Below are 26,693 nucleotides of genomic sequence, written 5' to 3' on the forward strand. Positions count from 1 at the left end.
ACTTGAACCTCCATAGATCTTACTCCCTTCTTGCTTCCGCTTGTGCTTCCACTTCTACTGATCTTTCAACTGGTATCAGAGCAAGCATTCGAGGAGCTTCATCAATCATTCATTTCAACCCGTAAAGAAGCTTCAGCTCAAGCTTTCATGGTAGCCACACCCCGAGATATGCATCAGTCCCATTGATCTTCAATTCACTCCGGCTTGTTCTGGCATTGTTCAAGCGTCTCCAGGGGAGTGTTTGAGCTTCTCAAAGTGCTCCATTGAGCCATACTTGACCAGCCTTAGCAGCAAAAGCCCCAACAACAGCAACTAAATTGTGTTGGCTATCCAGCCCCTATTCTTGGCAATCATCATCTCACCTACGGTTCCTGGAGCTCCCGGAGATTGGGAATACACTTTGGCACTTGTTCTAGCATCATTGACTTCCATTTGGTCATCATTCAGAGTGTTACAATATCTGTCATTGCCATAATGCACAGCAGACCTGCTGTATACAAGTCTGGGACAGCCATTCCTTCACTACTTGAGCTTCATTGATGCTCATATGCTCATGTATTGATGCTAGCATCATCAGTGGATGTACTGAGGTGATATTTGGAATGTATTGAGCTTGCATAGCTCAATTTTGACAAGGTTTTATTGTTATGTACAGTGTGGACAGCAACCATTTTAACTAAGAAGCATAGAAACAAGAAACGGCTATAATGGCCCCCCCGGCATGCCAAAACACCATCCCTAGCATGAATCGGTCACGAACTGCATCCCCAAACTGTGAAATGTTCCCTGTCTCGTTTTGGATAGGGAACGCATTCCCTGTTGCGTTCCCTATCCGAAATGGGACATGGAACACCATGTGACATGCCAATTACCCGGTCAGCTTTTGCCCCTGTGCCTCGTTTCTCTTCTGCCTGCTCGTTTCGCTCTAGCCTCCATCCGGCATCCAGTCTGTTCCAACCTCCCTTGGTCTGCTCCCACCTACTACAGCTGCTAGCACCATCACCTCCTCATCTCTCTTCCTTCTTCTCCAACTTTCCACTTCCCTCTTCCTTCTTTCTCTCCTTCCCTCTTTTCTCTCTTCTCCATTCTTCTCCTCTTCTCTTCTTCCTTCTCCCTTCTCTCTTTTTCCCTTCTCTCTTCTAAGTTCTAAGTTCTCAACTTCTCCCTCACTCTTGAGCCTTCTCCCTTCTCTCAAGTCTCTCTGCAACATCCAGCCCTTTAGGCTTTTCTCCAGTCATTTTTATTTTAGTTTTCAGCCTAAAATGGCTTCATCTTCCCACCTCGCTCATTGTGCCGGTGGTTGAGGAAGAAGGTTCAATGATTGGTCATGGTGGGAAGAAGTAAATGCTAACCGCCCATTGAGTGGTGGAGGAACTCGACCATGGGCTTGCAAGCTTTGCCCATACAAGCGAACTAGTGGATAAAAAAAGGTAATCCGTTGAATCGAGCATTTCTATTTCAAATTTTTATTGATTTTAAGTTTTCAAAGTTACTTAAATATTAGAATATGGAATACCAATTGCCACTTGTTTGGTCTTATGCATAATTAGGTCAAAGCTCATCTCCTACATGAGCCAAATTCAAAGGTACAATTTTATCTCAATGTAAACTTGGAGAAGCAGAGGGAGCTTCGTGACCGTGTAGCAAATCAACAAGTTTATCTTGCGTCTAGACCGCGACGTGTTGCAGTTAACCATGCAACTTTTGTAACACTGTCCCCATCAAATGTATCTAGAGCAAGATGAGTATCAAGAAGTGTTACCTCCACACCTGCTACAGGCGTTACATCGGCCATGGCATCAATAGCACCACATGTTGCACGTAGACAGAGCACACTTAATGCTAGTTGGAATCCCAAGAAGAATGAAGAGGTGGATACATCAATGGCACGTTTTTTCTATCATGACCACATTCAGTTTTGTGTAGCCAGATCAAAGTACTTTAAATTGATGCGTAAGAAGATTGGTGAGTATAGCCCTTCGTATGTACCTCCATCATCAGAGATCTTACGTATCACTTTGCTCAATAAGGAAAAGTGCCTTGTTAAGCAAGCAACAGTGACTAGAAAGAGCCTATGGGCTAAAAATGGAGTTTCGTTGATTGCTGATAGTTGGAGTGATGAACGCAAGCGATCCATTCATGGCAAGGTCGCTTATTCTCATGGGAAAATGTATTTCATATCTTCACATAATGCATCGGGGACTAGAAAGTCAATAGATGTACTTGCAACAAAGTGGGGTTACAAGTATTGAGCTTATTGGCCCAGAGAATGTTGTGGGATTTGTTGTAGATGGATTTGTTGTAGATGGAGAGCCCACAAATAGAGCAACGTGTGCTATTATCCAAGGATATTATCCACATATCACAGTTTCATATTGTATGGCTCATTGCTTGAATAACCTATTAAAGGATATTGGTAGCCTATCATTGCACTTGTCATGGAGCAAGAAGCTCAAATGGTTAGCTTTGTTTTGAATTAACAATTTCTTTGCCATCAATTCTCTTTATAATCGAAGAAGTTACTTTTAATACCAAATTTACCTTTAACTTCCTAATGCTAGGCAGATTAAGAGAATGCAATGGTGCCTTAAGGCAATTATTTCTTAGTGATGAGTTCACCTAATCAGCATTGGCAGATACTCCTACAGGTATCTTACGCTTGGAGAAAGCAAATAACTCCGCTTTTTGGGATGATGTAAAGTGAATAGATGCTATGGTATCACCTATTGTGCATTTATTGAGGGTTATGGATGCTATATAACCTTGCATTGGCAAGGTATATGAGGCTATGGATAGACTGAATGAAAAGCTACAAGATTTGGCACAGAATGATGAGGCATATGAGGAGATACGCCATTTAGTTGTAACAAGGTGGAACTCCTATAGCTCACCAATGCATATAGTTGCATTTGTTGTGGATCCTGAGTTCCAGGGCAAGGGTCAAGAGAATGACACTGAGGTTATGGATGCATGGAGACTTATATTGTCTCATCTAGTGCCTGATCGTGGCACTAGACAAAAGACCAGAGTATACCCTTCTTTGTTCCCATCCTTTTGACCTCCCTTTTGGATCCGTTTTGGGACTGTTTTGCTATAATTACAGCAGTCCATACTCTTGTCATTTGCAGTCATTATGGCAAGTACTTCTCATGCATCAATCGATAGGGCTATTTTTAACATTGAAATGCTCAATGGTAACAACTCCCAATATTAAATATGGCAAGGCTTGGTACAAAAGAAGCCGGATTTGATTATTTTTCTTTTTCTTGATAACTACTGTGAACACCACTCCATGTGTTGTATAGGAAATATCAGAGGCCATTAAAGACACAGGGCATAAAGCCAAAAGGTTGGGATAGAGATGATTGGAACGAGCTTAATGAGTTATGCAAGTCCACTATAGTACTGTCTTTGTCAAAGCAGATGTATTTCAATATTATCTCTACTGAGGGTAATGCATATGATTTATGGAAAAAGACCCTTGATCTTCATAACAAGTAGAGTCCCGCATCTCTGTTTTATTGGTTGAAGATAGTTATATCCACTATCTTAATATTATTGAGTTATTCTAGTAAAATTCGTGAAAACCATGTATAACATGAGTCAATGTAGGGATAGGCATGGTGATACGTGGCCCTTGCCCAACTATAGGCTACCAACTATAGGCTATCTAGTACTTGTCACAAGAGCATGTATTTTTAATGCTCAGCTTTGGCATTATTAAGTTGTGCACATGTCTACATGTCAATTAAGTGATAATGAGACCTTAATAACCTCGATGATCAGTGGGGGTGACATTGGCAAAAGTTGTACAAAGTTATGTTGGATAGATGCTTGTGGGTGCCACTAGCGTCTATTTGGGTCTAGGCCATTAATGGGGCCATTAAATGTCCAGTGGTGGCATTAGAGGGAATAGGCATTAACATAGTTTTTCCATATGTGAACCAAACATCAAATGCAAATGTGTATGAAAGTATGATTTGAGTACGATTTGGATCCTAGACCTAAATCATACGTGACCCTAATTTGTTAACATATTTTGACAAATTATGAGAATAAAAAGATAAATCAGAGAGAGAGAGAGAGAGAGAGAGAGAGAGTGTGTGTGTGTGTGTGTGTGTGTGAGCTTTCAGCTGTAAACAATAACAGTACCGGCTGAATGCACTACACTCTTGTTGAGGCAGCAGTGTTTCCAGGAAGGCAGCTATGTTTCCCACTGTTCATGGACTTCATGCAAGCTCAAATCAGTCATTTTCACCCAACAAAAGCCATTTGGAGGTTGCACATACTCACAGACCAGAAAACAGAGGAAAAGCGACCAGAAATCATCTTTTTTTTTTGTAATCCCCAAATATTTTAGGCCCCAAAAAAAGTCGATTCTGAAATATTGATTTCAAACGTCTGAAATTTTTTTAATACGAATCTGAAAACAACTATGGGCATTAATTAAGAAGTTAATGCTAAGTCCAAGGCCAATTAATGTTGGGATATTAAATGTCCCATGGAGGTTAGCACGACTAATTTGAATGGGCACTAGCCAATACTTGGGCAGGGTCAAATGGTTAATTAATTAATCTTTAGAAATTAAATTCCAGAAATCAATTATTTAAAGCTGGAAATTACTTTTGGAAAGCCGCAAGTGGCAAAACAAGCTGCCACTTGTCAAAACTTCCCATGAAAACTGGAAGAGGGCTGTTTGGGGGTTGGCTGAGGGTCATTCCAGCATTCAAAGGCTGAGGGAGGAGGAAGCTGCTGTCCAATGAGCTTTGAGAGAGGCAACACCTAACCGTGCAGCGTGACAAGACATGGGCAGCAGGTTTCTTTATCTGCCTCAATGAGAGGCGATGTTGGAAGAGGAGGACTTGTGATCAATCAAAAGATAGTCTTTTCCAACTGATTTTCTCTCATCTACCAATTAGACCTCAGTAGTTCTCAGCCAATTCCAACTTGGGGTGGAGCAATTCTAGAAATTGCTGCTGAAACCCTAATTTACAGCAAAAACCAGGGTTTCCACAGCAACCTTGGGATCTATGCCCAATTACTGAAGACCCAACCCTTCTATTGTATTGTAAGGCAAAGAGATTTGCAATTCAACCAAGGGGTAGTCCATTCACCAATTATTGTGGCCCAAATGCAAGAGATTGAAGATTCAATTTGAGCCCAGATTGTTGTACAATCAAGGGGCAAATTGTGCCCAAGCAGTGTTGGCCATTTTATGATAGCCAATGTATTGAGGATTGAAGGAGATCATCTTATATCTCATTGTACTTTAACCTTAGAGCAATACAAGATGAAGAAATACTACAAGGGATGCTAATTATTGGGGCCAATTGGGTGTTGGCTGTCCAAGATTAAGTGGTAAAGTGTGTATTTTCAGATTTGAGTATTTTAACACTTGCTGTAATTTTGAGTTAAATCAGATTATCACCACCCTTGCCAAGAAGGAAGGCTGGTTTCATGATTCCATTCTCGGGATACCATCATTTCCCTAGAGTAGGTGGGCCCGAGGCACTTGTGTGCAGGTCAATGAAGTTGTATATCGCTGAAATTGTGATCAGCTGAGTGCATTAATAGCAAGCATGTCATCATATAGTGATTTGGGGTCAAGTCATGACGATGTTTCACCATTGGAAGGTACACAAAGCAATAGAGGAAATGCAATGCCTAATCTTGAAACAAGCAACCAACATGGGCAGCAAGGAGAAAATGTGGGTTTAGAGCAAGAAGTCGGACTCTTTAGGTCACTAAATGCTGATCACCAGCAAAAGGGTGAAGAATTCGATGGCCACTTCACAGATTGAATGAGGACAACAGCTGATATGTTTTAAAAATTGGCAAAGGTTCCTCAATTTATTTGGTTTTTGAATTCTTCCAAGAAGGATAGCAAGGGGCAAGAAGAGGAAGTGATCCTCTACAGCTTCGGGACAGCAGGATGCTCCTGATGAATAAAAGTAATTAGTGCCAATAGGGCAAGACATGCAAATGCAAAGCCATCTTGGTAGTGCCAATCTAAAAGGCTTGCATGCAAGTATGGGGCAGCCAAGATACTTCGGTGGTGGTACTATTTTTCATGCTATGGTGGATCAAGGACCACATATGGGAATGCATGGCACAACTCCTTGTGGTATGTAACAACCAATGCATGGAAAACACAACCCAATCTATCTGAGTATGACTAGTGGAATGCAAAATCCCATGTATGGTAGAATTGGCATAAAACCTGGGGTACAAAGTGGCATGTATAGTAATGCATTTGCACCCCTCGGTGCTTATGGGACATGCAAATGCTTCTCATGTGCTAGCTATGATGCAAATGCAGCAAGTGCACCCTTTTTACAGCAGCCAATGTACGATGACTTGGCTCCCAAGGGCCCAGCAAAGGAGCATGATAAGGTGAAAAAGGGGTGAAGTTTGAGGCTTTCAGTGTGCATAAAGAGGCAGCTTCATAAGATAGGCTAAAAGCTTTAATTTTCATTCAACAATTGGATGCAGCCTATTCGAGAGGCAACTTCACCAAATCCTCTAAGATTCAAAAGACAACCACTTTTTTAAAGGAAAATGCATTACAGTGGTGGTCTACACTTCTAATATAAGATAGAAGACCATCAACATGGGTACAATTTAAGCAAATGTTTGCTTTTAATTGGTTGACGAGCACCTTTGAAGTGAATATTATGACTACTTGGAATTAGTTGGATGCATCACAATGCAAAAACAATATAATAAGAAGTTTTGGGATGCAATGTTGCCCATTACTTCTTATTGAGCTATCCCCCTTCTTGAGCAAGTGGAGAAGTATTATCGTGGGCTGCCTAAAGGACTCACGGATTTTTGCATAAAGACCACCGTTACCAACATGTCACAACTCTAGGGCTGTTTATATCCAACAAATGGGTTGATCCATCCCGTCCAATACGACTTGTCCAATCCCCCGTTTGGTGGACCCGTCTATGCATTTGCCCAGTCAAAGTATCCATTTTCCTGCCCATTTTTCTACACGTTTCCCTACAAGTTGAGATACCCAGCACTTGCAGGGGTAATGCAAAATTTGCCCCGAGATCCAAACCTCATCTGTCACCTGCCTCCTCATTCACATATGCAAATTGGGAGGGGAGGCCACACCACCGTTACCAACATGTCACAACTCTAGGGCTGTTTATATCCAACAAATGGGTTGATCCATCCCGTCCAATACGACTTGTCCAATCCCCCGTTTGGTGGACCCGTCTATGCATTTGCCCAGTCAAAGTATCCATTTTCCTGCCCAATTTTCTACACGTTTTCCTACAAGTTGAGATACCCAGCACTTGCAGGGGTAATGCAAAATTTGCCCCAAGATCCAAACCCCATTTGTCACCTGCCTCCTCATTCACATATGCAAATTGGGAGGGGAGGCCACACCATGCCCCACCATTCCCGAGATGACCACCAAGAATGTTGTCAGAAATACTTGCCATTGAAGCAATGCAAAGGCATTTTAAGGGCAAGAGAGGAGGTGGTGTCTCCCAATCATGGGGCCTCGGATGCAAAAGAAGATCCCTCTCCAATCATCTCTATTTCCTTTGTTTAAGGGGCCTCCTCTATCACATTGCGGAAAAGCCATTCAAAAGGGTCACCTATGCCAAAGAGGCAAGATAAACTTGCCCAAGCAACAGACCAAGTATCCGATCCTCTCTCTTTTCTCAAAGAGAGGCAAAGGCAAGCCTCCATGCCCTCTATTTGGACCTGCAAGTCCATTGCCATCCACATTTGGATCTCTAACTACATTGTCATCTAGTCTCCCAATAGGGTACACGCCATCTAGCTCTCCTTGGAGTGGACATTAGGGATCAACATGTCCTCTCCCTCCACAATTGAAGCATTGGATCATCCTGTTTCTCCATGGCTCCTGTCTTCTTTGGTTCTGCTACTACAAATTCCAAGTTTGCTGCTGAGTGACACGCAGGGCCAAACTAAGGTGGCCCAATTGCTCAATGTGCCTATCAATGTCAGCCTGTAGCCCTGATTGAGGTACTCCACTGGGTACTTCACTCCTCAGATCTACCTATTGCCTAGGATCCTCCATGTGTGCCTACTAAGAGGGTGGAATCTCCTTTGGAGCCATACAGGCTCACCTCTTTCTCCTTGGCTTCAAGTTGTTGTCCCTTTTTCCTATTATTTCACTGCTCTATGGGAATCCTTGTAGCATCCTCATAGGTGTCTGGATCCTTGATTAGGGGCTTCCTCCCAGTGTTGGGGTGCAAAGAGGCCACAAACTTCTACTTCATGATATATGCACTGAGCTGACCTACAACCCTCTCTAATTTCCTCCATAGGGCTTCAAATCTAATAGCATGTTGCTCCATCTCCACATGTTCCTCTTGCTCTAATCTATCCACCTCCTTCCATATTTTCTCCACTTGTTCTTTTTTCCAAATTTATTCTGTAAGGCACACTCATCCTAGGCCAACTACCTCTAGTTGCATCATTCAACATCTTTTCATACCAATCTCTGCCTTCTCCTTCCAACAACAAAACCACCAACCTTACCTTATGTCATTTGCGTCTTTGTTAATATTCACAGCCATAAGCTCAATCTTTCTCAAAAATTGGACATCTTCGTTCTTGGCTCCCTTGAACCGGACCTATCTCCCATACCTCTCATGAAGGTTGAGCTGAAATTCAACTAGGTATCCAATCTGCACTCCACAAACCTCAAAAGCACTGATCCCCTCCTCCTCAGTGGGGGTACCAAAGGATGTGAGGAATTGGGGACTAGCCTCTACAGCAGCCACATTGGCAAACCACAAGAGCATAGAGTATGGTAGAACCCTCTCTATCCCCAGTGACCAACTACTGCTGGCACCACCTCTACACCCTTCTTCCCTGCAGATCTGTAAGCTCACTTGTATGCTCAGAGGGTTCTCCCTACAACAAGAGGAGTCCACTACTCTACCACCGATGAATTTTGTCACAGTTGACCTAGGCTATAGTTGCTGAAGGGTTAGTCAAGGTGGATCATTCAGACTAGACCTACACCTCTGATACTAAGCTCCTACAAATTCCCTGTAAGTACCCTTAAAGCTCCATTGGCTATCCACCACTGCTCATCTTGTTGCAATCAACAATAAAATCCTCTAACCTGATGTGTCATCTACCTCTGCAAATCAAAACAATGCAATATTGCATATGCCAAGAGAGATGTCTCTCTCTAAAGACCTGTTGCAACAGTACTATTGAGAAGAAAACTTGCAACTTTGATACAATTAAGCCAAACAAGCTTAAACCACTGACAATCATGAAAAGTCTCACCACCAAGAGCATGGAATCATAACTTTGATCAGAAAATATGAGTCAAGTGAGCTCAGAAACAGAGATACAATTTAACCGCAATTTAAAGAGCAAGATGACATCACAAGCTTGAAGTATACAAGTTTGATCAGAAAATACAAGACAGATTGCCTCAGAAAGAGAATAGGCAGATCAACTGTCACTCAATGTCTCTGCATGTATCAGGGAATTGGCAAGAGATACGATTGGTAAACTAAATCAAGAGATGGATCAGAAGGGAGGCTATTGCATCAACCACACACAAGCAAAAAACTCTGCAAGAGAGGGAGACCAACTCAGCCATCTACTTTCAAGGTCCAACCCCTTGTGCACAGATTCAGACACCCAGCTATCAGGAATCCAAGCCTCTGCTTATGAGTAGACCGTGCAAAAGCATCTCCTATTTCTTCTTTCTCAATCTTGAGGTTTCTCCACACTAATTGTACTCTCTCTCACCCAGCATGCAGTTGATTTTGCTTATCACCCTCTTTCTAGCTTACTACAGTTACCTGCCACCTCTCATGCATGGATTTTCGATGTTAGCATACTTGACCCTCAAATGTTTTAGACTCCCTAGCACAATACACATCTACTCATACAATCCCCTCTGATCTCCAACCTAAGCCACATAAGTTGACTCTTATTCTCTCACAGGGGGCTAAGGCAAAGCTTACAGACTAGGGTTAATTCATTGTGTAAACACTGGCTAAAGACAAGTAAGCAGGTGATATGAGAGGTATGCATTACACATGCTAAGGATTTATTTAAAAATCAATAAAATAGCCGTGCAAATGCTAGGAGGTGACCACAACAACTCTAGATTTTTCTCATAACCTAAATCTACAGTGCAAACCAGTGACCTCATTACTCAGCCTATCACGGCAGCAGCAAGGGGAGGAAGAAGGGCAGCTGAGAGGGGAGAGGAAAGGGAGAAGGAAGGGCTGAGCTAGGAGGGGACAGCAAACTTGGGAGGATCAGCTGAAATTGGGAGGACTACAAGCTGGCAGGGTCCCAGAGAGCAGGGCTGAAGCATGAGCTGCTGAAAACAATGTGGAGGAGGAAACAGTTGAGACCAAAAGAACAAAAAGCTGGGTGGGGGAAGAGAGGCAGCTGCCAGGGTAGACACTGGCAACATTCCAACTTTGGGTGGTCACACCAGGTGGAAGGGAGCCAGCAGGACTAAAAAGCTATCCAAGAGAAAGGCCTACTTGCTTGTACTATGATGAACCAGGGCATTTCAAGGCTGATTGTTACAGACAGCCTCTAATGAACACAAAAATATGTCAGGAAACAGTCCATATGGGTGAGATGCATATGCCCATGCAGCAAGTATATAACATCAATCAATGCGCGCACACGCATAAAAATGTTTAAAGAGACAGAAACTGTCTTATTCTGAGGAATATTTAAACAAGAAGTCAACCAAGAAGTGAAGGATTTTGCTGCCTGCATTCACATTCAGCTTGCCACAGACCCAGCATGTGTAGTCCACAACTTTGAAGAAAAGCACACCTTGTGATTTCACCCTTCTCAATCTGTAGAAAAAAGAAATATCATGAGTTCTTTCACATCAACGAAGGTTGATCGTGTATTATTTGCATAAACACAGGCATCTTCACATGAAGGTTTAAAAATTTTGAATTGAGAAGAAAAGAATGAACATGTAGTGTAAATGTGAGCAATTGTCAAAACGTTTACATTGTAAACATTGATCGACTGGCCAGTAGAAAAGAAGCCCATATAGCTCAAGCTTCCTCACAATGTTGCACTCGTTGGGTCATGGGAAGCCTCAGTACTCCAACAGTGCAGCATAGGCAGCAGACCAGCCAGTTGTAACAATAGATCATCATGATACCATAATAGTTAACATTCAATGCATCCTCCCTTCAAAAGTTACAGATAGAGTCAGAAATTGACAGCCAACAACAAACAAGATGTATAAGAGCAATCATCTAACCCTAAGCATGAGGTGCCTTGCTTCAGCACATCAAAATCTTTTGCTGTCTTTTGATAATGAATTCTCAAAGCACAGGTCTCAATGCATTATATGAGAAAAGAAACCAAAGGCCCATCTGCTTGCTTCACTAACAAGCTAATAAACTTTTCTTTTTCCTCTGACTATCCGACATTGATCCGGTATCTCGTTTGCTGCTGTGTGATATCTTGGAGGCTACCGTGCTACGATTTGAGATCCGTCAAGAGTACAACACACTCTCCAGCTCATTACCTTTGCCTCAGTCCTTGAGACATGAGATTTCAAGGTTCAGTATTCATTCCCTAAATAGTTTGTTTGCTACATGAGCATAGTATATTTAGTATTCATTCACTTTTTCATTCAATGTCTTCGTTGTCTTTGAGTTACCCTAACCCTAACTATGTTCTGTGTTGAGTTTATGCTTTGTCGTATCCTTTTATTTGTGTTTCCACATTAGGGTATTTCTTTATATGGTATCAAAAACAAGTACTCTCAAAGAAACCTTAGCCTTGATCTAAAAGCTCCTCGCAAAACTAAAAGCACAGAAGGGAAGATGACTTCGAACACATCTTTACCACATCATGATGCTCCTAAGCCTAGCACATCGAGATTCAAGCCAAAGCGGGTCTCATAGCCTACTCCACAAAGATCTAACATAGTCGAACTACCATAAAGTCCCTCGACCTTACAAGATTACACGAGTCAAGTGCATTCACCAGTCTAATGATTTTGCAAGAAGGATGGAAGTTTCACAAAAGACTGGCCATTGTGACGAGGAAATTGGCATGGAGGACAAATCTTTCATCTCTCTACCACCTTCATCTCCATCTCTATCTCTTTCATCTCTTCCATACACATCTCCACTTTCATTCACTCCCATATCAAGTACACAAAATAACATTTCTCAATCTTTTGAATTTACTTGCTCTTTTCTACAAGATATAGGTGATACTCAAGATGAAGGAACTCTTCAAACCAAGTAATTGTTTGTAAGCCCTAAAGAAGATAGATTTCTCCATGAACTACAGAGAAGATAAGCAAAAGTTGCAAGATTCATTGGTGAGTGCTCCTTCTCCATCTTTTCCTTCCGCTTTTACATCTCATGGTCAATTTGATTTTGGTGAATCATCATTCGCATTTAATAGACAAAAGGAACCTAGCTCATTTTCCACTACTACACCAATTACAAATCCAATTAATCTCCCACCCATCCCTCCCTCATGTTCCAATGCATACTCCTTTCAGCCTCCATTAAGTGCACCTCCTTACACTCCACACACCACACAAGCGGGTTCTTCACACTTCAGCACAGCCTTTAGGATCTCTTCTTTCTCTTATCCCAGTGGTGTATCTATAATGGAGGCTTGTCCTCCCACACACACACTTTCGGGTTAATCCCCCATAGAGAACTTCAAGTGTGGAGCATTTGGCACCACAGTTCACCTCTATGGCTTTACCTAATGGACCACCTACTCATTCTATAGTGCCCAATCAACATTCGGAGAGGGCTTACGTGTTTGAGTGCCACCACCTCCACTGGCACCTTATGGAAACATTCATGTTCCAATGCCTCCCCACCAATTGGCATTAATTGGATATTCACAGCCTATTTCTATCTACCCTCCTACTCCTGTTTCTTTATCTTGTCCTGTTGAGCTAATATAAGCATTACATGCTGAATTAGTCTCTCGAACAGCCCCAAAAATGCTTAATTAATAAAAAGTCTAAAAAAGACGCAGTTTAAGAGAGTTTAAAATGGGGAGAGGCTCAAGGTCTCGAAACTTTCTATAAATAGGTAGGCTGCCCTCCATTCAGCCCACTCTTGGTTTTGCAAGTTTCATGCCTTCTAGTTTCGTTGCTCGCACCCCGTTCGCGAGATCTCAACCGAGGTTGCTCGTGTGAAGATATGCTAGGGTTTGTATTGAGAAAATACAACATGTATCACCAAGATTGAAACACTGAAACTCAAACAATGAAAAGCAAAACCCAAACCCTAAGCGCAAAACGCAAAATGCAAAACGCAAAACTCAAAACTCAAACATAGAGACAAATACAAAAAGAAAAAACTCTAAACTGAATAAATACTATAGATGAATATAAGAGTGTACAAAATGCCCAACGGTAGATCAATGGAGTGTCGAAGTGTGACATCCATTAAAGACGGGACCCAACTGCTATGACCACCAATTTGAGTACAGAAGACAAGGAAAATATTGAACATTGATCACCAGGCAGTCAAAAGACAAAGGCTATGACAGAGATGATGCCAACAGCAAAGAGCAGCAATAGAGCTATCGACTAGAGGGGAAAGACCACAACCAGCTATCGCCTACAAAGGGGATGGCCAAACGCAAGCTCCGAAAGGTCGCCTAGATGAGTGGAGGGCTACCAACAAACACTTGGGACTACAGAGTCCAAACTCAAGCACCAAGAGGGGTTGGCAATGATGGGGATACGGAATACAACCGAGTGTGGGGAACCAAACAATGGGTGGCAACAATGGATGAAGACGCCAGGCACTGAAGGAGCTATGGAAAAAGTGGCAGTAGTCACGAAGGATAGACCACCAGGTGGGTGAAGGCCGATGACTCCAATCTACACGAGAGTAAGAACCTACATAAAAAGTGATGAGACTAAACAGTGGGCAGCCTGTCTATTTATAGATGTTGAAGGGTACCCCAAAAAATTAGGGTTTTAAGGGACCATTAAAACTCTCTCGAACCACGTACAAAATTTATGTTTGTTATTAATTAAGCATATTTGGGGCTGTTTATAGATACTAATCAGCTATAAAGCGTGGTTTAGCTCAACACTCTTAAGTCCAAAAATGAGCCGAAAGGAAAGGCCTGCAATGTTTACCCCAAGGCGTCCCACCCCAAAGTAGCCAAAGCATCGGACAAAGAATGCATATCAATGACCGAATGGCCTGCCAAGACTACAGAGGCAATGGTTATCTTACCAAGTGAGTCCAAGTAGTCACCCCAGAGAGGACAAGCCTACCAAGCCCTACAAAGGCAAATGGAACCACATTAACCTTTTTTTTTTAAAGTTAATTTTAAGGATGGCGACCAATGGGATAATACACCCAACACATCACAAAACAATACAAGCTTGCCTATCCACTCAAGGATGTTGATGACGAGAAAAAGGTGACGAAGGATCATGTGAAGAAGAATGGTGGTATAATCCACCGGTAAAAACAACTTGGAATCTGTCCGGTGGTGCTCTACACAATGAGATACATAGTATGCTACATGTTGAAGAATGCTCATGCAACACATGTCACTTGGACAATGTCCCTCGTGGAAAAATTGTTCACTTGTCCAAGGGCGCTAGTACAAAGATAATGTAATTGTGTGAAGCATAGGGAAAGATACAACAAGGGGGGAAAGGCCAATGTCAAAGACAATTACCAAAACCTATACAATACTAAGAAGGATAGGAATCCCCTCTCAATTTGAATATCAATGCCGAAGAAGAAATAGGAGTTAAATGTTGTTGGTCTCCATGTAGTGTCGAGAACCATGTGGATGAAAATAATGAAGCATCCCTACTAGAAAAGCAGGGATAGAAGTCACCGCCATGATAGCATCAAGAGAGATACTACACGATCCGCCGTGGGAGGAAAAGCCTCGATGCTAGTAGAAGAGAAAAACTCCGAGTGCATAGAACCATGAAAGGAACGGCGTGCAACTTTTGTCTCCAGCTCAAAAAGAATTGGTACAAACCTACATGTTAGCCCTACACTGAAATACAAAACCTTGCAAAAGATATCGATTTGCAAGCACAAAGGTAAGTAAGAAGATGCTTCAAAACTGAAAATTAAAAAAAACAAAGCTAAGTGAAATGCAATGAGCACGTAAGTATGCATCGGAAGTTTAAAAAGGGAAAGGTTGAGTGTGTGGCCACCATCGCATACATTGAGGTGGAGAAGTGATCCTAGAAGGGATACCGGATACCTGAGGAATGGATATATAAAGTGCAATAGAAGAGCCACTAGTTGACCAATCTTACTGAGGCTGTCCACATGCCATATGTCTAGTAGCCACTGGGGCAAAAGAAGTAGATGGTACAGCAACGGGAGGCATAGCCCCCCTAGACCAGCCAGCTAGAGTGAAGGCGATCGCAACAATTTGCTATGGTTTTCTAGGTGGAAGATCCTAAGTCTTCATACAGCACTCCTTCTCCGCGTAGCACGACCTCTAGCAATGCGTGCAAAACCTATTTTTCCTAAGAATTTGCTGCCAAAGGAATCGTGTTTCTTTGGTTCCGTTGGAGAAAGGGATGTCACCCTTATTTTGGCTTGCCTTCACATCTTGCGAGTTCTTGACACTCTTGGTTTTTCCTCCCAAAGAAGAGGCAACCAAACCTCACCCCTCTGAATGGATTGTGTCTCATACAACCCCATACATTGGGCCTAACACACCACACATTGGTTGTTGCATACCATCAGGAGTTGTATTATACATCTCCATATGCAGTTCCGAGCCCACCATAGCATGGAAACTAGTGCCACCACCAAAGTATCACGGTTGTTCCATCATTGCATATATGCCCTGCTATCCAAAAAGCATTGGATTGGCATTTTCACGTTAGCCTTACATATACATCAATTACTCCACTAGCATCGTTTGCTTATGCTCACTACCCACATTTGGAATGTCATGTTACTCCACTAGCATCATTTGCTTATGCTCACTACCCACATTTTGAATGTCATGCTATTATACTGGATCTCCATTCGATGCATCTTCTGTCTCAAACCTCTTAAAGATGATTTCCTCTTCTTGCCTTAATTGCCCTCTTTTAAGGGTTTAAAAAGCGCATAAACTGAGGATCATTTGCCAATTATATAAACATTTTAGCTACTATCATCAACTGATTTTTAAAATGGTTATTAAATTCATATTATTCTTGCTGATCATCAACTTCTCAAGGCCTAGAAGGACCCACATTTTAGTCTAAACCAATATTATCAATTGTCCATTCTGCACGTCTTATCCAAGTTTAAGCATTGCATTTTTTCCAACACTTTGTGAATTTTTAGATTGAGAGGCATCATCCTTGCTTGATCTCGTCTCACTATCTGAAAACATTCTTATTGTAATGCTCAACTAAATACAATTTCAGCACTAAAGCAAAACTTCTAACATTCAATCAAGTACCTCGGGCCCACCAAATCAAGGAATCGATTGGTATCCCAATGATGAAACCATGAAGACAACCTTTTTCCTTGAATAGGGTGGTAAATAACCTGACTAAGAGCTAATTACAGTAAGCATAAAATTCACATAAACTAAAAATACACACTTTACCACTTTAATAATTAGACATTGTACATCCCATTGGTCCCAAAATTGGCACCCCTTGTGATATTTCTTTATCTTATATTACAAATGGATGGAGTATAACTAAGATCCTTTGATCTCCTCCGCTAATCCAAGAGCCTTTTGCTGTCAAAACTAACCAACAAGCATCCAAACCAATTTATCCCTTGGGTTTGCTTGGGAATTGGCCTTCACACCTACTTCTTAAAAGAAAAATTCAGTCCCAAATTTGATATGGACTGGCTGGCCTCTTGAATCTCCTTGAAATTCCTTAATTTCAATTACTAAAATTCAAATCCTAGGCTCTCAATTATGAGCACCCATTCCAAGGCAGCTGTCAAAATCCTAATTTCTTATGTGATAAGGGTTTACGGCAAAAATCGACTAAAATCTATTTCTCTAATGGCTCAAACAACTGAAAAATGCTAAGATAACTTGAGAGATGGTTGGGGGATGTGAAAGAATGTTATAGAGAGAGTAAATTTTAGAGCTGCATCGCAAGAAACGCTGAAAAACTATTGCTACCCTACTCAAACAGCCATGAAAGCTATCACCTATAGCTTAGGACCACCAGAAAGACTTCTGCCCCCTCTTGTATGCTATCATCCGCGCCAAAAGAACCTTTGGCTGCTATCACCTAGTCTTGGAGGGCTCCAAATTCACAATATCTTGCGGAAAAGAGAAAGTAAATCCAAAAGATTAAGAATTGTTAATTTGCATACCTAACATAGGAGTGAATGAAGGTGGAGATGTGTATGGAAGAGATGAAGAGGCAGAGATGGAGATGAAAGTGTTAGGGAGAAAATGGTTTGCACACACCTTTCAATCTGACCACTTTGCATCCATTGACAATATCCCAATTTACTGAAGTAATATGGGCTGTATCAATGCCGTCAATTGCATGTGATGCATTACTGGCACAAGTTACAATGCCCCCAAATGGTGTGTCCACTGCCAAAGAAACAAAAGACTATTTGCAAAATAACTGATCAAGTAGATCGACTTGGATTGCAGGATAAGACTGAAAGCCCTGCAAATTACTGAACTTGGCTCTCTGTTATATAAATGAACTTCAATTTTCTTTGTTCAACCAACTCTTAAGTTTATCCCTGCTTAAGTTCACTCTAGTGTACAATCATCTCTGGCATTTTCCAGCACACAAGCACCTCACAGCCTCAACCCTCAAAGAGCCTATGACTTATGGCTCGTAGGTTAGCAAACACAACATATGCAACTTGTGGGTAACCGAGGGGCTGCAAATGGGCTCATCCTAGGAAAGGGACTAGAGTCACACCACCACAAACACCAAAGAATCCACAGAGAATTGTATCTACCCATGGTAGACAGAGGTGACTTGAACGCAGATTCTCTTGGGTAACCATCTGCGGTGTCACAAAGCCACAACCTCTTGATATATAAAGCATCAAGCCTTCTAGCCTACGACAAGGAAACTGTTCTAAGTTCTTTTCAGGATGGTTCAACCTGCGAGTCCCATGGTCTTTTATGTGATGGTTACAGCAAGTAACTTTTTGTTAATCATAGTGTCTATTGTGATACACAAAAAGTTTAGACAAATTCCCACTAATTCCTGCATTGTGAATAATGATAACATCATGAGCCTCTGCCATGGAGGGACTGCATACCTAGCTAAGTGCAGTTGGGGGTGCCAGTCCCGAGCAAAAGCTCATGATGTTAAACACTATGGGGGAAAAGAAGGGAAAAGAGCTTCTTTTCCCTCTCAGGAAAATGCCTTGATGACTACCAATGCGAAGCTGTTCAAAGTAGCTCTGAGAATATCTCACCAGAAAGATTGATTCATGTGTGAAGCTGAAAGGGAAGTCATGGACGGCCGTTCCTGAGGACATTTGCTGCTCGTAGCGTCTGCACTCTAGCTTGTGCTCGGCCCAATGCAAGCGCTAGAAGCAAAAACCCCAAATACTGCTTGTCAGAAAACAAGCCATGAAAACCCGAAAAATGCAGAACAAAACTAAACGACCATACAGTAATGGCTTCTCTTTGTAGACCTGGTGCAGAGCTGAGCAATAGCGAATTGCCCCGCAAGCGCCACATAGCCGGGAAGCGGGACCTGCGCAGGCGCTGCCTAAAGGCTTGCCTCCTGCGCAAGGTTTCTCCATTGATACGCCTATGCAGCAGTCAACAGCCTGGGTATTAGATACATAAAGGCCGCCATTGATCACCTTGGAAGTTGGCCTTTACATGCTCGCTTATTACCATGAGAAATGCAAGCTATAGTAGGATTACTCTCATTAGATGATCCTACTGATTTATGCACTTCCGAAAGTGTGAAATTTGCCAATGGCATGAAGGGCAAGCTGGTTTATGTGAGCAGCGTGTGACATGTGTACCTGTTCTAGCTAATTTAGGTTGCGTTCAGACGGAGCTGTTCAGACGGAGCGGCAACTGAGATATATCAAAGGGACGTGCTTTTGATATGGCATCTCCCAAATGGCTGAGACTTTCTTCCTCTTTCCGTTGGACCCTCTTTCTCTCGAGCCCTCCCCCTCGGAAGAACCTGAGCATTAAGAAAAAAACCTCTCTTTACCTTCTTCTAGCAAACTCTGTCTTCGGCTTCACTATTCACACAAAGGAGACGGAAGGTTGGTCATGGTTTGCAATGCTGCAGCCTCTATTTGAACCCAACCTTAGATTCGCATGAATGGACCAATCTTGATCCACTGCCTCTATATGGGAGCCTTAGCACCTTAAAAACCTATCATCTTTTTAAAAAATGTGAAAATTAAAGAAAATGATGAGACCAAAAAAGGAGATGGGTGAAAAGGCAAGAAGCAAAGGTAGTGCCATCTCATAGATCACTAAAGTTAGCAAGAAAATTGAGTTTTGGAAAGCAAACGCCATCCATTGGAGCATTGCCCTATACTAGTTTTTCTTTTACTCTTGTGCAAAGAAAAGAAAAAGAAAGTCAAAAACCTATAAAGTTATCATTAACTAGGGGTAATTTTTGACTCAAGGACCTACAAAATGTGAGTAAGGGCATGCTAATAAAATAGATGAAAGTTAAAAGAAGGTCCCTCATTCGATTAGCTTTGCTTGCAAAACTTAAAGAAAGTCTAGCAAGCTCCTTACTTGTTACTACACTAAATAAGCTTCACTTTGTTTCAAGACATAGCCATAACAAGACGTGATGGGTGAAAAGGTTAGAGTTAAAGGTATTGGCATGCCAAAACCAATAAACGTTCTTAAAGTCTAGTAAAAGTAAAAATTGCATGGTGTAACTAGAGTCTGAGAAATGACTAGAGAGTACACGAAAAACACCGATTTTTTAAATTCCAAATTAATTGATACAAATATGGCTTTGACTACTCATGCACTTCCACTATGAAGCTCAGATGGTGATCTAGATAGATGCTAGGTGAAGAGTTTAAGACTAGTTAGAAGAACTATGATTGGGCGAAAGATAGATTATCATGGTTCTGAGGAGCTCTTGTTTTTATAGCCTACAAAAGTTGTTAGGTCACCTTGACCAACCTACCATGTTATGAATCATCACTTGTTAGACATGAAATTTTCAAATAATATTTCTTTTACCATCCAATTGCAAGAACCCCCACTAAGGGTCACCTCCATAATTGTGCCATCGAGTTGCAAGAGGTAGCTCAACCACCCTTTGGCCCAATATATAAGCTATCGCAAGATGAATTGGCATAACTATGAAAATATATTGATGAGAATCTAGCCAATGATTTTCATACAACACTCGAAGTCACTAGCAAGAGTTCCAATATTATTTATCAAGAAGAAGGATGGCTCTCTCCATATGTGTGTCAACTACAAAGGACTTTCAATGTTGTTTAGTCTCACAAATGCTCTCGCACTCTTTTGACATCTAACAAATGACATATTTCATGAGCACCTAGATGACTCTGTGGCAATATATTTAGATCACAATATTTTCCAATAATCAAAAGGAGCAATGAACCTCATGTGAGGCTAGTTCTTGATAAGCTACATGAAAAGGGTTTGCATGCCAAATTGGAAAAGTGCTCCTTTCATCAACAAGAAGTGGAATCCCTTGGATATATTGTCTCTTAAAATGGAATCTAAATAGATGGGAGGATAGTGAAGACAATTCCTGAATGGAAAACACCAACATAAGTTCAAGATGTACATTATCATTGATCTCTACCTTAGTCTATTTAGTGTCTTTATAAGAACAGACTTTAGAGATCATGTGATATGTAGTTATTTGAGGTTATAATAGGCATGGCCTAAAAGGACTCTATCTTTTCTCATTTGCTAATCAAGCCTTGTTGTATGATGGGATTTTGCCGATACCAATTTGTTGTGACGGTCCATACCATGTTTTTGCTTCATATTTGAGCAATATTCATTTTTGTCTATTTCTATAATGCTGTGATAACTACTATGTGATATTTTCTCATGATTCTATGAAGTTATTTTTGTGTTTTATACTCATTTCCTAAAGCAATGAGTTTGCTATCCACAATGCTTGTAGTAGTGCGCTCTACATAGACTAAGAGTTGTAACACTTTGACAATATTGCCATTGTTGCCCTAAACCTCTATTTTAAAACTCAGTAAAAATTGACTTTATTTCATAGAGAAAACTCAAATTTAGTGTAAATCCATGAAGCAAGATAATGCAGTTATATTACCTTATAAAACAACATTATTTCATCGTAAAAATCTAAATTTCATGTAAAGCATGAAGCCTTTCCTGAAGCAAGATGATGCAATTCAAAGGCTTAATTTTGTGCGCATTATACATATATATATATATATATCATGTTTAACTACATCTGTTAAGTGTTATTTTGACACGGAACAAGTCTAGAGATTTAAGAGAAGTATGGGCAAGACAACATTAGTAAGCAAGAGGCCTTGCAAAATGATAGAGAAGAGTAGGAGAATCTTCATTCGTGGATGGCAAAGAGTTTTTAGAATACATTATTCTTGGGATCGAATAGTGGATAAGAGAAAGCAATACTTTTTTCCTATTTTATAGAGAGCCCAAATTGTTGCAATGGAAGAAATGCAATGTTGGACTAGTTTAATGGATACTTTTTTCCTATTTTACAAAGAACCCAAATTGTTGCAATGGAAGAAATGTAATGTTGGACTAGTTTGATGGATACCCTAAAGAGCCATGTTTTTTTAAGAATTCTGGTTTTCTTATTCAAGAATTCTAAAATGAGGAGGATTCTTGTTTGTTTAGCCCTGTTAGCAGTTTTTTCTATAGTAGCAATTCTTTTCTTTCCAAAGTCCTAGCAATGGTAGATCAGAAGAATATGTTTGACAACTTGCGATATGTTTTCTTTTGAAGCCTTTTAGAGTTTCAACTACAACAAATTTGAAGTATGCCCTCCTATATCAAGAAGCACAAGGAGTGGTGGCTCATGCCTACTATAGAAAAGAAGTTGGAGGAGTAGAGGTGGAAGAATGAAGATGGCATCTTGTAACCATGAAGATGAAGAAGAAGAAGAAGAAGATGTAGAAGGAATATTTGAAAAGAAGAGGAAGACAAAGCTCATTGTGTGATGGAAAGAACATATGCAATGCTAAGTGGACAATTTAAAAAGGAGACAAGGATAAAGATCACACTTGTTGAGTCATGACAGCCGGAGCATCGTTCCATCATGAATCAATGGGATTGGCTAGATATCTTAAAGGAACCTTTAACCCTCTGTTTAACTCTATGTATCAGAACTCTAATCTCCATCCTAACATTTGGCAGAACACGATTCCCCTAAATGGAGAGCCATGGAGAGCACTTTGCAGATGGGGGGAGACCAAGGGAAGTACAATCCGAAGGCTCCCAATCTATTGGATTGCCTCCTAAAACCTCCTCAAGTATGCGGAAAATCAATAAAGACGCTCAAACCAATGGAAATGCAAAGGCTCATAGAAGTAAGTGTCACAATGAACAAGGAGGTTGTTTGTTAGTTGCGTCTCCAAATAAGGTAGAAGGCATGCACAAAGAGACATCGCCAGAGTCATCAAGTAAGAAAGAATTTGTTATTCCAATAGCATTGAATACAACAAGCTTGAAATTATGGAATGAAGACTTTGAGAAAAGATCCATTGTTGGTCTCTGTCATGGCTCGAGGCCTCCCACAGAAATAATGAGGACTTGGTTAAAATCTAATTGGGAGTCATTAGGCTGTCGTGTCATGGAAATGAATTACATGCCAAATAATTTTTTATTCTTCCTCTTCGAATTAGAAGAAATGCTCCTCCAAGTATTAGGGATAGGCCAATGGATGATCAAGAGCTCTCCCCTAACATTGTTCAAATGGTTCCCTGGTTTTAATCCCAGGACTGATAAGCCTTCGAGAGTCCCTGTGTGGGTGGAGCTCACCGACCTCCCTTGTAATTTATTCCCTTTTGTTAAAACCATGGTTGCTCCTCTAGGTAAACTTCTGGGACAGAGGCCTGCCAATCTGCTTGAATCCCAGGTGGTTCCCTCAAGTCTTAATCGAAATGGAAATCAGTAATAGACTCCTAGACTCTCTACTCATCACAAACACTGAAGGGAATGTCTTAACCAAACAACCACTATCTTATAGGAACCTTCCTAATGCTTGCTTCAAGTGCATGAAGGTTGGTCATTTTATCAGAGATTGCCCTGAGATGAGACCTAGGGAGGCTGATGTAAATCAAAAAGAATAGAAATCTCCCAATGACGGTTTCAAAACAGTTAATAAAAAGGGTAAAAAGAACACTGATAACAACAATAATAACAGCAGTGTTAACAAGAAAAAGAACAGTAATAGATCTGCCGCCCTACTCATTGATGTCCTAGATGAAACTTCTAGCCCTAAGACATTGGATGAGAACTTCAAGAAAGCTAAGTCTTCGGACCCTCAAGAAGCAGAGGAAGTTCTGGTAGGGAATACACAGAAGGAGACAGAGAATTATGGTGAGGCCAATAACATAGATTTAAACACACAGGGTGATGTCAACATCGAGGATGTAGAGGAGAATTTTGAAGGAGACATCACCTCTCCCAAATTCTCTGAAATCCCTAAAATAGGTGGTGACAAAAACCAGAAAACAAGCAAAAGACATTTTTCCAAGGTAGGGGACTGTGTAAGTAAACCCTTCTCTAAAGGAAAAGAAACATCTAGAAAAGGAAAAAGCAAGAAATAGTATTTATGATTAAGTTAATTAAGCTTATTTCACTCAATTGCAAAGGGCTCTTTGACTAGAATAGGACAAGAGTAATCAAGAAATGGTTAATGGTTAACCAGTCGTCACCAGATGTAATATGTTTGCAGGAAATCAAAACGACAAGAGTTAACTGGTAGAGGAATCTCCAAATAATTAATACAAACCCGAGACCATTTAAACTGAATCAGGTTAGGCAGGGCATTCAATGTATCTGGAAAGAGGCATTTAGACTCACCCCCCCACCCAGCTCAAGCCTACTTGTCCAAGGCAATTAGTGACTCTCAATATCTTCTAAGACAAGCTAAAAAGAAGAGGGTGGCCAGTATAAAAGAAAAAAGGATATCTCTCTACCAAAACCTAGTTGATTTAGAATAGAAAATTAACTTGGGGGACAACCAGGGGCAAGAAGAGTGGTTGTGAATAAAAAAAGAGTTAAGAAATATGGAGGAGGAGGAAGTGGAGAGTATAAAACTATAAAATAGGGTGTGGTGGGCAGGAAGATTGGATAGACCATCCAAAGAGATGTTTAATCATCTAAGAAAGAAAAAAGAGAAGGACTGCATTCCCCTTCTGAGAAAGAAAGATGGGTCTCATGCTGGAAGTAATGAAGAAAATCTGGAAACATCAAGAGAATTTTTTGCATACAGCTTCTCCCCTCCTGCCTCCCAAACTCAAGAGGTGATGCTAGCTAGAGCTAAAATAACTAGGATAAGACCTAAAGTTATCCCTTCTACTCTAGCACAGATAATGGATCATGACTTGCAAGAACATGAGCTTGTGGACACAATAAAAGGACTCTCTAAAGGCAAGAGTCCAGGACTGGATGGACTACCAAACGAATTCTATCATGAATTCCAAGAGATCCTGGGCAAACCACTCCTCCAAGTATGGAAAGAATCTGTAAGATTTGGGGCCCTGCCTATTGGAATCAATCAAGGTGTGATTAAATTAATCCGCAAGAGGGATTCCAAAGATGAGCTGTCCAATTGGAGACCAATAACCTGCTTGACCTCAGCATACAAGATCTTTGCCAAAGCTCTAGTAAGAAGAATAAGCCCCCATCTAGACCATTGGTTAAGAAAAGAACAGAAGGGTTTCATAAAGGGTAGGTTCATAATGGACTCCATCATCAGACTGTGGGAAGGATTTGAATATGCCCAACAAAATAATTAGGATTTCATGTTCTTTAAAATTGACTTCGATAAAGCGTACGATCGCTAGACTAGTGCTTTATCCTCCAATCATTGCAAGACATGGGAATGGGCGAAAAATTCATTAGATATGTAAGCACCCTTTTTGGTAATGCTACTACTAAGGTAGCCATTAATGGAGAAATATCAGCACCATTCCCCTTATTCAGATCCATTAGGCAAGGGTGTCATCTAGCACCCCTGCTCTTTGCCATAGCAGCTGATGCACTAGGATGGTTGATGGAGCATGAAGTGAAAGAAGGTAGAATGAGAGGAATTAAACTCCTAGACAAATCTGATATGGTGCTAAACCAGTTTGCTGATTATACGAATGGATTAGTAAATAATGATCCTGAATCAATTAAGACATTCTGGGGATGTCTTCAGACCTTTTGTATGGCCTCTGGGCCACTGGTTAATCCTGCAAAAACTGGGATTAAGTCCTTAATCAAGCCTCCTCCCCAATGGTTATTGGATGAAGGGTGCAAAGAGATAGAAGATGGACATGTTTTCAGATTATTGGGGATACCTATGGGCTTTGGGGTCACCCTAAAGCAGAGATGGGAATGGGTCCTAAGTAAAGTTAAGAAAAATTTGGATTATCTAAAGGATCTGCAACTCAATTTGGTAGGCAGAAGGCTAGTACTAAAAGCATGTTGTTATCCCAACAACCATATATTTTTTATCATGTTGGAAACCCTCCAAAACTGGTCTTAAGAACCTAGAAAGTCTAGCTAGGAACTTCCTATGGGCTAGTGACAATGAAAAATTCAGAATACCTAAAGTGTATTGGGCAACTTGTACCTTAACCAAGGAAGAAGGAGGACTAGGTCTCCCAGACATATTAAGCTTAGTAGAGAAACTTGCAGCTAAATGGGTAGTTAAATCCTTTTTTCATGAGAATGAATACTAGGCCATTCTTTTTGCAAAAATTTCTATCCCCCTAAGTGCAAGAGATGGAAGAATTTGAATGTCATCATTGTTGCCTTTAGCAAGATAAAGTTGAAGATCCAAGGGAGTTCAGACTTAACCAGGAGCATTTGGGGGGCCTAGATGTCCTACAAGGAGTTGACCACTCTGTCCATTGTTAAAAACTTTACCCTCCCATGTGCTGCTCTGGACTCCATCTGGTTTATTGTGTTCCATGGTTGCATAGAAGAGGATCGGGCAAGGCAAACTAAACAAAAAAGGAGTAATAAGCTGGAAGGACTTATGGGACTATGACAAGGGGACTGGGCTAGTACTTACTCCCTCAGAGAAAGGTATGCTTTATCACCCTTAGATATCACATTAATACAACAAAGAATTAACTGCTTGGACCTGAGGGTTTGCAAGATTATACAACTAAATATGAGATTTAACATAAGGGGAATCTGTTGGCATGACAATAAGCCACTACTATGTAAAAATTACACGGCACAATGAATAGAAACTGAGAAAGAGATAGAGATAGAGAGTACACAACAGATAAGAGGAGAATTAGAAAATTTCTTTAGCTCCAAACAACTGATAGAGAGATGGCTCTGTCCACCCGTGTGCTTCCACAGTGAAGCTTAGATGGCGATCTAGATAGAAGATAGGTGAAGAGCTTAAGGCTAGCTGGAACAACTCTGACTGGGTGAAAGATAGATAATCGATGGCTGTGAAGGGGTTTAGCTTTTATAGCCCGTGAAGGCAGTTAGGTCGGCATGACCGACCTACCATATGAGCCTCCACTAGTCAG

The 26,693-nt window shown here is 41.0% G+C and overlaps 1 protein-coding gene across 4 annotated transcripts in view; it reads right to left on the bottom strand.

The window, feature by feature from the left end:
- Positions 1-18,942, bottom strand: part of LOC148028578 (zinc ion binding protein) — a 49,113-nt gene extending 30,171 nt beyond the window's left edge. For 2 of the 4 annotated variants that reach the window (XR_015692504.1, XM_087688847.1), the window contains exons 1-3: positions 18,636-18,937; positions 18,414-18,527; positions 10,733-10,844 (exon numbers count right to left, since the gene is read on the bottom strand). Coding sequence is in view for 1 of the 4 variants with exons in the window: in XM_087688847.1 (XP_087544973.1) it covers positions 10,733-10,844; positions 18,414-18,527; positions 18,636-18,746 (337 nt within the window). In the remaining 3 variants the exon portion in view is untranslated. Of the gene's footprint in view, positions 1-10,732; positions 10,845-11,007; positions 11,194-18,413; positions 18,528-18,612 lie in introns of those variants that run through there. The other 2 variants (XR_015692506.1, XR_015692505.1) reach the window with 2 other exon arrangements.
- Between the last annotated feature and the right edge of the window lie 7,751 nt (positions 18,943-26,693).

The sequence above is a fragment of the Lygodium microphyllum genome, chromosome 11 (genome assembly GCF_053477565.2).
Source record: "Lygodium microphyllum isolate KBCC chromosome 11, Lygodium_microphyllum_v1.1.10, whole genome shotgun sequence".
In the NCBI taxonomy this organism is placed as follows: domain Eukaryota; kingdom Viridiplantae; phylum Streptophyta; class Polypodiopsida; order Schizaeales; family Lygodiaceae; genus Lygodium; species Lygodium microphyllum.